At 50.7% G+C, this 12,114-nt stretch overlaps 1 protein-coding gene across 2 annotated transcripts in view; it reads right to left on the reverse strand.

The window, feature by feature from the left end:
* The window catches only part of nrap (nebulin-related anchoring protein), a 155,313-nt gene that overhangs the window by 25,066 nt on the left and 118,133 nt on the right, over window positions 1-12,114 (reverse strand). For both annotated transcript variants that reach the window (XM_072479425.1, XM_072479424.1), the window contains one exon: window positions 2,168-2,266. In XM_072479425.1, the coding sequence (XP_072335526.1) occupies window positions 2,168-2,266 (99 nt within the window). The remainder of the gene's footprint in view (window positions 1-2,167; window positions 2,267-12,114) is intronic.

The raw sequence follows: 12,114 nt of genomic DNA on the forward strand, positions 1-12,114 counted from the left end.
TTCACATAATTGTACGTAATCAAAGCAAGGATTTTAGAAAGCTACCATTTAACTTTGCCCTTATGTTGTTGGTCAGGTGCATGGCGGAAATGCCTAATCTACTCCAGTAACTAATTAATGCTTATTATATATTAAAATTGGTATACGCATCTCCAAATTTCATGCATGCCTTTATGGTTCTGTGAGGTAACATTATATGGTAGCTTCTCCTGATATATCTGGGTGGCCGGTGAACAAAAGTGTTTATAATGCCAATCAGCAGTGCAGAGATTGCCAGCACAGAGGCAGAAAAAGGTTAGGGAAACAAAAACAAAAAATGTAAAAAGAGGGAGACAGAAAGTGGCAGAAGGCGGGTAGGACAGGAAGGAAGGATTACGGCGAGATTGGGTTAATTGAGAGAGAGAGATTGGAGAAAGGATCAAGATAGAGCATAGCGAATCAAGGGGCAAAAGAGTTTTAAATGGATGGTGAGTATTCGGGCAGGAAAGTCGACATAGAAAGAGGGAATTGGTGCTCTAAGAGTGCACAAAAACAGCATAGAGAAAAATAAACACTTGGGGACAAAAACAGAAAGCAATTAGTGGAAGGTAAACTGATCAGCAATCAGTGTAAGAACAGGCAGAGGCCAGACTGAATGACTTCAGGGACACAAACGTCTCAGAGGTCAGTGTATCAGCAGACAGAGAGAAAAACATCAGGAAGATGCGGAACAAAACACCCGAGTGACAGTAATCAGGCCACAAAATCAGAGAACCTTGCTAAAACTGAAGAAAAGATCAAACCACAGATAGAAACAGAAAAAGGGACAGTGACAGAGAAAGATCAAGGGGATTCGCATCTCACAAAAACAACAAGATTTCGAAAGGGAGGCATATATCTACAAAGAATACACACAGGCATCAGCATAATAAACTATTATAAGTGAACAAACGCGTTACTTCTGAACAAACCACAGTAGATCAAGCGGTCTTTATTAGTCAGAGTCTTGCATATGATGTACACTTCCTGTCCACAAAATCTACTTCCTGTGCTAGATTTTCGGTTCTATTCTGGGCCTCCATCCACAATCTGAGGGCAGGGTTTTCCAGTCCCGCCCACTCTGAGACCAGAAATTCAAACCTGAGGTCAACAGATTTGTCAATGGTCCATCAAATGTTCCGTCCCGCCCTCGACGATTCCCATGGTGGACGGAGCTGAAAAGCTTTACCCTTAATCTAATCTAATCTTTATTAGTGTCACAAGTAGGCTTACATTGACACTGCAATGAAGTTATAGTGAAAAGCCCCGAGTCCCCACATTCTAGCATCTGTTCGGATACACAGAGGGAGAATTCAGAATGTCCAATGCACCTAACAAGCACATCTTTCGGGACTTGGGGGAGGAAACCGGAGCACCCAGAGAATGTGCTGGCGCCGCACAGACAGTGACCCAAACGGGAATCGAACCCGGCACCCTGGCGCTGTGAAGCAACAGTGCCAACCACTGTGCTACTGTGCCGCCCTTACACTCTCCGCTCATTCCAATAATGTCAAAGGCCAGTCATCCCCAGTACTGCCAGACCCTGACTTCCCCCAATTGCTCTAAAACTTCATCCTCAGTGCTGCCAGCACCACCCCCATGCCTTCCTCCAGTCTATGATCCCAGTCCACCTTTTCAGCATTCACAGGCACCTCTCGATTCACCAAAATCCCAGAAACATTCTCAATCCACTCGGATCCACAGACCCATTCAATTGTTCAGAGAACTCCAACTGCACAGAACCCCGAGATGCCCTGTGTCAGTTTACTAAGACCAGGATACCTTCCATAAAATACCGCTAGACAATGGGTCACGTCCCAGCACTATCAGATGTCAGGTCCCTTGACCCAGGTCACAGAGCCAGTCCTGGCATTGATACACCACTGAGCCACTGATTCAAAGGAATATTGCTTAGCATAACAATCCTATTATTTTAAAAAGAAAGCTTGTCTCATCCATAAGTAATGACATGCCTAAAGATATATTTTCTTTTTAAACTGGAGCAATTGAGTTTGACCAGCTGTTGCCATACATTTCTGCTTTGCAAGGTAGTCATGTTTTCATAACAAATGTCACAGGAGCCCCTGGGTGATTCACTGGGTCAGCGTTTCCACTGTGAGAGCATGTCAAATTCTTGCTAAGAACCTACCTCGTTGGCAATGATGTTGCTTAATTTTGCACGAGTCAAATCAGGTGAATCTGTCACCTGCGTAAACCTTAGTGAACATGGATTCTGGCGGTACTTTTTCTGGAAAAAGTACAACAAAAAAATAGTGAATTTCATTTTAACCATTCTTTAATTCAATTTTTTCCTCCTTCTTGGCAGTTCACTACTGCAGTACAGGTACTATCAGTTATTGCAAGGAAATCAGTTCAGAAAGTCATTATTAATTATTCACATAAAACAATAATAGTTTTGCATCAATTATTATACAAAATATTTGATCCAAATTTGCAGGTCCTGAAAAGTGCTGGGATTTCCTACTGGGGGGATGTAAAGGGGAAATCGTTAAAGGAAGGCAGTGGCGTAATGATATTGTCACTGACCCTAGTAATACAGAGATCCAGAGCAAGATCTGGCAACACCGGTTCAAGTCCCGCCACGGCAGATGGCGAAATCTGAATTCAATAAAAATCTGAAATTAAAAGTCAAATGATGACCATGAAACCATTGTCGATTGTCACAAAAATCCATCTGGTTGCCCCTTTAGGGAAGGAAACCTCCCATCCTTACCTGGTCTGGCCTACAGGTGACTCCAGACTCCAGATTCACAGCAATGTGGTTGACTGTCAAATGCCCTCAGAGGTTAGTTAGGGACGGGCAATAAATGATGGTCCAACCAGCGACACTCACGTCTCGTAAAACGAATAAAAATAAACGACAACAATGCCGAGGGGTGAAATCAGAATGGGCCGAGGTGTGGATTACCAAGAATAAGAGCTTCCCTGTCGATCAGAATCTTGGAGGATGTTTCTCATGTTTCTATCAGAGCCCTTACACATGAGGCCTAGTAGAAGGGTCTATGTGGACATTGACTCCCATCACTCTCTCCAGCCACCACTAAGAGGTGGCCAAGATACCAAAGTTTCCAGGAAGATAGATATCAGAGAGGGGCCGTAGTGCCACGGGTGACTGCGGACCATTGTAAATTTAGTTGCAAGGCCACAGACCACACTCAACCTAGAGGGATCAATCTAGGAAGACATAGAATGCTTGGGATTCCAGTGCCGCTGCCAGGAATACGACGGGTACATTTGTGAGGCCATTATTTCTTCGTATGGTCACTTTTCGGAAATGTTTGAATGAATCTTGCTTTTAAGGTGTAAACCATTTGACAGTTTGGTTTTCACAATCAATTCCTTCCAATCAATTGTCTCGAAAAGAAAGCATTATTGCTTTTGAAAAATTATAACACATTCTACCCAAACATGTTCATTTTATTTCCACATAAAGGTGTGGCTTACTTCTTGTGGTGAAAGTAAACACAACAAAATAAAAGAGGGGGAATCTCAGCTTGGCCTGGTTGGAATTCTCTCTCCAAATCAAGAGATTTTAATTAAACCCCCCACCCCCTCCCCCCCACTCCAACATTTGAGCACATGGCCGAGGCCGACACTTCAAACCGCACGGGCAGCATTGTTGGAGCTGCCCACCATTGGACCAGACCATAAACCAAACTGGCCAGAAGAGATTCCAGAAAATATTGACATAATTCTGCATTTAACAGTGTTTGTAAACTTTCATCTATGTTCAAAGCATTCATTTAGTCATCGTCCGACATCAAATAGTGATCAAATGACATGATTGGCGATTGACTGACATGGAGATCAAAGCTCAGAAAACATCATTTGCAGTTATCTGGCAATATTTAAGTTCTGAGAAGGCATTCAACCGAGTGATCAAGGAGCTTGTTCATGAGGGAGAATGCTATAGTTTTAGCAATCGCAGAACAACTGACTCGGTTGCAGATATCAGTTTGTATTGAAGTCCCAGTTGGGCTTGTAGTGGGGGTGACGAGGATCTCGAAGAACAGTGCATTAAACAAATTTGGACAATGTTTCCAAACATAATTTCAGGTTGGTTTATCAACATACGCACAGAGAGGATCCATATATACAGCCAACCTTCACCTCCAATCTCTACCTCCCCTGCTCCTGCACCCTCTAACCTGTGTTACCTGCGGTCTCTTTTCATGATTGGATGTACTCCCTTACAGAAAATCCAATTCAGGGGCATACTCGTTGCATTTTTTTTTTATTAACAAACAATTTTATTGAGGTATTTTTTGGCATTGTAAACAGTTACAGATTACAGAAATATGCAAACATCAACAGAAAACCAACATTTCAACCCAACCATAATGCACATACCCGCTCCTCTCCCACCTACACTCCCTGCCTGTTTATCCCTCCTACTCTACCCTAATCTCGCCCCCACCCCCACCCCCCACCCCTGCTGACGCTCACTCTCCCGCGAAGAAGCCGATGAATGGTTGCCACCTTCGAGCGAACCCAAATGCGGATTCCCTCAAGGCGAACTTAATTTTTTCCATACCCAGAAAACCTGACATGTCCGAAAGCCATAGTCCGGTCTTCGGGGGTTTTAAGTCCCTCCATGCCAGTAGTATTCGCCGCCGGGCTATCAGGGAAGCAAAGGCCAGAACATCTGCCTCTTTCTCCCCCTGGATTCCCGGGTCTTCCGAAACCCCGAAAATTGCCACCTCTGGACTCATCACCCCCTTGTTTTCAGCACCCGGGACATGCCCCCCGCAAATCCTTCCCAGTACCCCCTAAGCTTAGGACATGCCCAAAACATGTGGACGTGGTTCGCATCTAGCGCGCTTGTCCTCTACCCCAAAGAATTTGCTCATCCGAGTCACCGTCATGTAAGTCCGGTGAATGACCTTAAACTGAATCAGGCCGAGCCTGGCACACGTTGCCTGGCATATCACCCACCCTCTTCACCCCCGCCCGCCGCCATGCTCGAAACCCTCCATCTATGTTCCCGGGGGCGAATCGATGGTTATCACAAATTGGAACCCAGACCGACGCCCCCACCTCCCCTGCATGCTTTCTCCACTGGCCCCAAATCTGCAGGGCCGCCCCCACTACCGGGCTGGTGGGGTACCTGGCCGGCGCAAGCGATGGGGAGCCGTGACCAGGGCTGCCAAACTGGTGCCCCTGCACGAAGCCGCCTCCACCCGGTCCCAGACAGACCCCGTAACCACCATCCACTTCCTTATCATGGCTATGTTAGCCGCCCAGTAGTAGTTTTTTTTCTTTTTCTTTTCCATTATTGCCGCTGTATGTTCATCTTTACTCTTGTCACAAATAAAACAGTGTGTTTGACGTTTCTGGTGCCTGTATCACACTGGAAAATGCACAAATTGTTGCTTAATTCACTTATGTCGGGACCCCCGGGGTCTGTGGGGCAGGAACTGACCGTCCAGTCACCAGGGTGTCAGAACAGATCGTTGATTGAAACGCAATGGAGGGATACGACGAGAGGGAGCGAGAGAGAGAATGAAAGGTGAGCTACAGGGAGACAGAGCGAGAGAGAGGGAATGAAAGAGGAGGGAGGGAGAGAGGGGGGGATTGGAGAATGAGAGAGGACGGATTGTTGGAATGTGAGAGAGAGAGAGAGAGAGAGAGAGAAAGTGAGGGATTGCAGTGAATGGAGATCTACAGGTGTCAATACTCCACCCACAGGGCGAGTGCTGTCAGAGCGTCAGAAATGTCGTCGACATCGCGCCGGGGCGAGCTCGTCACACCGTCCGCCATTTTGAGGGGGCCTGCTGGGTGGAGACCCAATTAAAATGGCGGACGGCGGTCATGATGTGGCCTCCTCCGACACTGCTCTTCCCAGCTCTCCGAGGCAGGCCTGTTTCCCCCACCACCTCCCCTCACACCGCCGCTCCCTCCCTGTTTACGGCCCTGTCTCTCGCTCAGTCTCTCGGGGGCCTCACACGGATACGTTGTAGATGGTGCGTGGCTTCTCCAGCGCCTTCAGGCCCGGCTTCCCGGTGAAGTGAGGGTAAAGGTTAGCAGGGGCCGTCTGGTTGGCGTGGACGACAATCATGGTCGTGGCAGCCTCGACAGTGCAGCAGTGGATATTGCGGCAGTTCATGATGGCGATGGCGATCGACATGACCAAGGAGACCAGGCAGTTCAGGAGCAAGGCGATGGTGAGAGCGCTGATGATCCGTGCTCTGCAGTTGATGTAACAGTATCCGATGCAGGGGTAGAAGCGGATGTTGAGGGAGTAGAGCAGGACGGCGGGTGTACAGGCCAGCGCACACAGCACGTTGGCGACAAGGCAGGCAATCGTCCTCTGACAGTGCAGCTCTCACTCAGTGCTCCCGCCCAGTAGTAGTTGATCAGATTCGGCAATGCCAGTCCCCCCTCGCTGCGGCTCCTTTCAAGCATCGCCTTGCTCACCCGCGGGGATTTTCCCGCCCAGACAAAGCTCATGATGATTTTGCCGGTCCTTTTGAAGAAGGACCGTGGGATAAAGATCGGGAGGCACTGGAAGATGAACAGGAATCTAGGGAGGATTGTCATCTTTACCATCTGCACCCTCCCTGCAAGTGACAGCGGGAGTGCATCCTATCTCCGAAAATCCCTCTTCATTTGTTCCACCACTCTAGTCAAATTTAACTTATGTAACCTGCCCCAGTCTCGTGCCACCTGTATCCCCAAGTACCGAAAACTTTCCCCAACCAGCCTAAAGGCAGCTCCTTCAGTCTATTCTCCTGGCCCCTTGCCTGCACTACAAACATCTCACTCTTGGCCATATTTAATTTGTTCCCCGAGAACCGGCCGAACTTCTTCAATGTTTCCAGTATATTTTCCATCCCGGCCAGTGGGTCCGACACGTACAGGAGCAGGTCATACGCATAGAGAGAGACCCTGTGCTCCACCCGCCCCCTAGTCATTCCCTTCCACACCTTTGCAGCTCTCAGTGCAATCGCTAATGGTTCTATGGCCAGCGCAAACAGCAACAGGGAGAGTGGGCATCCCTGTCTGGTCCCGCGATGTAGCCTGAAATAATCTGATATTATCCTGTTCATCCTATCGCTAGCCTTTGGGGCCTGGTACAATAGTCTGACCCAATTAACCAGTCCTCCCCGAACCCGAACCGTCCGAGTACCTCCCACTAATAGCCCTACTCCACCTGGTCGAAGGCCTTCTCAGCGTCCATTGCCACCACCACCTCCACCTCCTTGCCCGTCGGGGGCATCATGATTATATGAAGCAATCTTCTCAAGTTAGCTGTCAGCTGCCTAACTTGCACAAACCCTGTCTGATCGTCCCCAATCACCTCCGGTACGCAGTCCTCCATTCTAATCGGCAGGACCTTGGCCAGGAGCTTGACATCTACATTGATCAGGGAGATGGGCCTGTATGACCCGCAGGATTCCGGGTATTTGTCCCGCTTCAATATCAGCGAGATGGTGGCCTGCGACATCGGCAGCGGCAAGGTCCCTCTGTCCCTCGCCTCATTGAAAAACCTAGTCAGGCCCTGTCCCACTATTTCTGAGAACTTCTTGTAAAACTCTACTGGGTATCCATCCGGCCCCGGGGCTTTCCCCGACTGCATGGCCTTTAGGCACCCCAGTCCCTCCTCCGCTCTAATCGGGGCCCGCAGCCCGTCCACTAGTCCCCCGCCTACTTTTGGGAAGGTTAGTCCGTCCAGGAACCGTTTCATCTCCTCCGGCTCCTCCGGGGGTTCTGAATTGGAGAGCTTACTATAAAAGTCCGAAACACCTTATTCAGTCCTGACGGGTCCTCCAGTCTGCTCCCCTCCCCATCCACCACCCTACTTATTTCCCTGGCCGCCTCCCTCTTCCTGAGTTGCTGCGCTAGTAATCTGCTGGCCTTCTCCCCATGCTCATACACCACACCCCTTGCCTTCCTAAGCTGTTCCACGGCTCTACTCGTGGATAGCACTCACAGTTCCGCCTGCAGTCTCCGTCTCTCCCTGAGTAGGTCCTCCCCCGGGGACTCCGCATGCTCCTCGTCTAGCCAGTGAATCTCCTTAACCAATCTATCCGTTTCTGCTCTGTCTGTCCTATCCCTGTGAGCCTGAATTGAGATCAGCTCCCCCTCACTACTGCCTTCAGCGCCTCCCTGCTGAAACCTCCCCCGTATCGTACACCTGCAAGTAATTTTGCATACACTTCTGCAGTCTCTCACATATCCCCTCCTCCGACAGCAATCCTACGTCCAACCTCCATTGCGGGCGTTGATATTTCGCCCCTCCCGACCTGCAGGTCCACCCAGTGCGTGGCATGGTCCGAAATAGTGATCGTCGAATATTCCGTATTCTTTACCTCCCGCACACAGTCCCTGCTCAAGACAAAGAAATCAATCCTAGAGTATACTTTACGAACATGTGAGTAGAACGAGTAGCCCCTTCCCATCGGCTGGCCGGCTCTCCATGGATCCACTGCCCCCATTTGCTCCATGAACCCTTTCAGCTCCCTTGCCATTGCTGGGAGCCTACCCGTTCTGGGACATGACCGGTTTAGCACCAGGTCGAGGACCGTATTAAAGTCCCCCCCCCACCATCATCAACTTGCGTGAGCCTAGGTCTGGGATCTTCCCCAGCACTCTTTTGATAAAGTCAACGTCGTCCCAGTTCGGAGCATATATGTTCACCACCACCACTCTCCTCCCTTCCAACTTGCCCCTTACCATAAGGAATCTGCCCGCGATTACTCCCTCCGCCTCAAATTAAACCCGCTTATTGATCATAATTGCTACCCCCCCAGGACTTAGAATCCAAGCCCGAGTGGAAGACCTGGCTGACCCAGCCCTTCCTTAGCCTAGTCTGGTCCGACACTTTCAAATGTGTCGCCTGCAACATAATTAGTCCGCCTTTAGAGCCCGCAAGTGTGCAAACACACATGCCCTTTTAACTGGCCCATTTAGTCCTCTGACATTCCAGGTGATAAGCCTGGTTGGGGGGCACACCGCCGCCCGCCCCCCCCCCCCCCCCCCCAAACGCTGGTCAGCCATAACTTTTCTTGGGCCCGCCCCAGGCCCATGCGCCGCGCCGCTCTTAGCTCGCCTCTTGGCCGCCTCCACCCCCCAACCTCCTCTCCATTACCTACTTCAGATCCCTCCCACATCAGCAGAATAACTTCCCCACCCCCCTCCCACCCCCCTCCCCCCACTAGCAACATCTCTCACAAAGCCCCACCCCTGCCGTTATACCTACTGGCTGTATTCTCCCCCCCCACCTGACTCCCTTGACTAGCCAATCTGCTAGCCCGGTGACGCATCCCTCTGGCGCCCACTTGTCTCACCCCCATTGTTTCCCCGGCCTCATCGACCCGCTCCCCAGCACACCATCCCCCACTCCGACCCACTGGAGCAGCCTCACTAAAATGGGAAAGATCAAACAAGCTGGAAACATCAAACAGCACGGCGAGGCTGCTCCAGGTGCAATACAGTTCCAGCTGTGTACACAGAAAAGTGTTAACCCACGTCCCTTTCTGAGCATTAATACAATAACAACACAGTAACCCCGTACCCATACATCACCCACCCAATACCAAACATAAAAACCATAGACATAAAAAACGAAAACCTTCAACCAACATCTTTAATCCCCATTGCTGACCGGCCACCCTTATGTTACAATGAAGGCTCCAGCACCCCCAGAGAACACGATAAAAGGCACCCACCGCAGCAGAAAAACGAGAAAAGCAACAAAAAAGGAAAAGAACATACGAGAGGGGGATTCCCCCCCTCCCCCCCCACCCCCCCCACTCCCCCCCCCCCCACCCCCCCCACTCCCCCCCCCCCACCCCCTCCCACCCCCCCCCCCACACCCCCGTAGGCAAAAAATACAACACATGGCACCTTTAAAGCAGTAAACAGTCGACCAACAATCCAGGCACAGTCGGCACCCCCCCAAACGGTAACTCTCAGACCCTTGCTTGCGTCCGTGGGTCCTTTTTTCGGGACCAGCCCCTGATCCCTCACGAAGTCCATCGCTTCTTCGGGCTCGGAGAAGTAGTGGTGTTGGCCCTGATGCGTGACTCAAAGACGAGCCGGGAAGAGCAGACCAAACTTCACGTGCTTTTTAAATAGCACCTCCTTAACTTGTTTAAAGGCTGCTCGACGCCTGGCCACCTCCTGGTTTAGGTCCTGGTAAATGCAAAGGACACTGTTATTCCACGTGCTGCTCTTAGCGCTCTTTGCCCACTGCAACACCCGCTCCTTCTCCACAAACCCGTGGAACCTGATCGCCATCGGACGGGGGGGCCCCCCGGATGCATCTGCCTCGCCTGTACTCTAGGTGCCCCCTCCAGCTCCGGCGGTCGCGGAAAGGCGTTAGCCGCCATCAGCTGCATCAACAGGTCCGCCACGAACGCTGTGGCATCGCTCCCTCCGCCCCCTCCTGGAGGCCTATGATCCTCAGATTTTGTCTACGGGCTCTATTTTCCAGCTCCTCCACTCTGTCTGGCAGTCTTCTCTGTCTCTCCTTCAGCCCATCGACTTCTAGCGCAGCAATCGTCTGCGCGTCCGCCTGCTCCTCCACCGCCTCTCCCAGCTCCTTAACTTTTTCGTCCTGGGCATCCAATCTCTGGTTCAACTGATCCACTGCCTTCTGAAGTGGGTCCAAGTTATCCCGCTTCAACGACTCAAAACTGCTCTTTATCACCTGCAGCATGTTTTCCAGCGCCTGCTGGATCGCCGGGTCAGAGGTCCACAGGTCCGCCATCTTTGCTCCCGGGTCAGCTTCCCCTGCACCTTGCCTTTGTCCCTTCCTCTCCCGTTTGCGCTGCTTTCTGCTCTCCCGCAGTTCCATGCAGCTCTGCCTGTTCCTCAGCACCTCTGTGGCCATCTTTCCAGCACTCCACAGTCCCGTAAAACCGGGGAACCAGGTCCTCAAATCCCGCCAGAGTGAGAGCCCCCGAATGTGCGGCTCACTCACTGCCGCCACCGGAAATCTCATTCGAATGGCCTTACTTCCGCTCCTATGTCTTATGGTCTTATGGTGAAAATTGCCTCTGAATCGATTTTAGACATCCTGGTAACATGAAGAGGCATTATATTAATAAAGATTTTTTTAATAAGGACACAGGGAGCCACAGCGAGTAAAATAAAGAAACATAATTTTATTTACCGCACAATATGTACATTGCCCTGTAGACGCCTACTGGGTTCCTGCTCTGGCCAGTGCCTTATTAGCTGACCTTAATAGGGATTCCCCATCCCTAGCGGGGTAGCTTTTACTCCACAAGGGCCACAGGGAAGATAATCGTTCCTACCCCAAGGCTCCATGCGGCCTATTACATTCCACCTCCCGAAAGTCTGAAGACCCCCCAACAATCGATGAGGCGGAGAAGTAGCAGCAGGCGGAGGACGTCGGATTCTTTTTGGCCCCGGCATATCATCCAGCAGCTGATGAGTCGGATTGGTCGGAGTATACCTTTCTGTCGAACGTCATCCGTGGCAGGAATGTCATGGCGCACGATCAACGGAAGGCGGCTGATCGGCGTCCAGGATCTCAGAAGTCTGCGTCTCCATTTCAGAGTCAGGCATGTCGGTGCCGTGAGACTGGAAGCATCACAGCAGGCGAGTTCGGCAATGGAGCAGGAGGATCCAGGACAGGTTTCCTGTGAGGAACCTCACAAGGGAGCAACCACCTTGAGCTAATGTGATCCAAATGGCATAGCGTCGGTTGCCTCCGGACCCAAACTTGGTAAGAGACTGGTCCTTTTGGGCATACAACAGTCCCAGAGAGCCACAGAGCACCGTCATTGAAGGCACGGCGTTATCGCGTGCAAAGTGTTGAAGAGGTCGATGTCGAACTGGGAACACCCTTGCAAATCGTGGTTACAGTGCACCATTGCACTTTCGTGCCAATGTCCAAGATAATCTATGACCCATTAACATCTCAGCAGGACCCACACCAGTTATTGTGTGCAACGTGATCCTGTACGAGAATAAAAATGTTGCCAGCCTGGTGTCGATCGAGCACAAAGTCTGCTTCTTTAGTCCCGTTTCAGCATCTGTATGGCCCTCTCTGCCAAGCTGATGCTGAATGGTATGGGGCAGTGCGGACATGGTGAATCCTAT

Source organism: Scyliorhinus torazame, chromosome 16 (assembly GCF_047496885.1).
Source record: "Scyliorhinus torazame isolate Kashiwa2021f chromosome 16, sScyTor2.1, whole genome shotgun sequence".
In the NCBI taxonomy this organism is placed as follows: domain Eukaryota; kingdom Metazoa; phylum Chordata; class Chondrichthyes; order Carcharhiniformes; family Scyliorhinidae; genus Scyliorhinus; species Scyliorhinus torazame.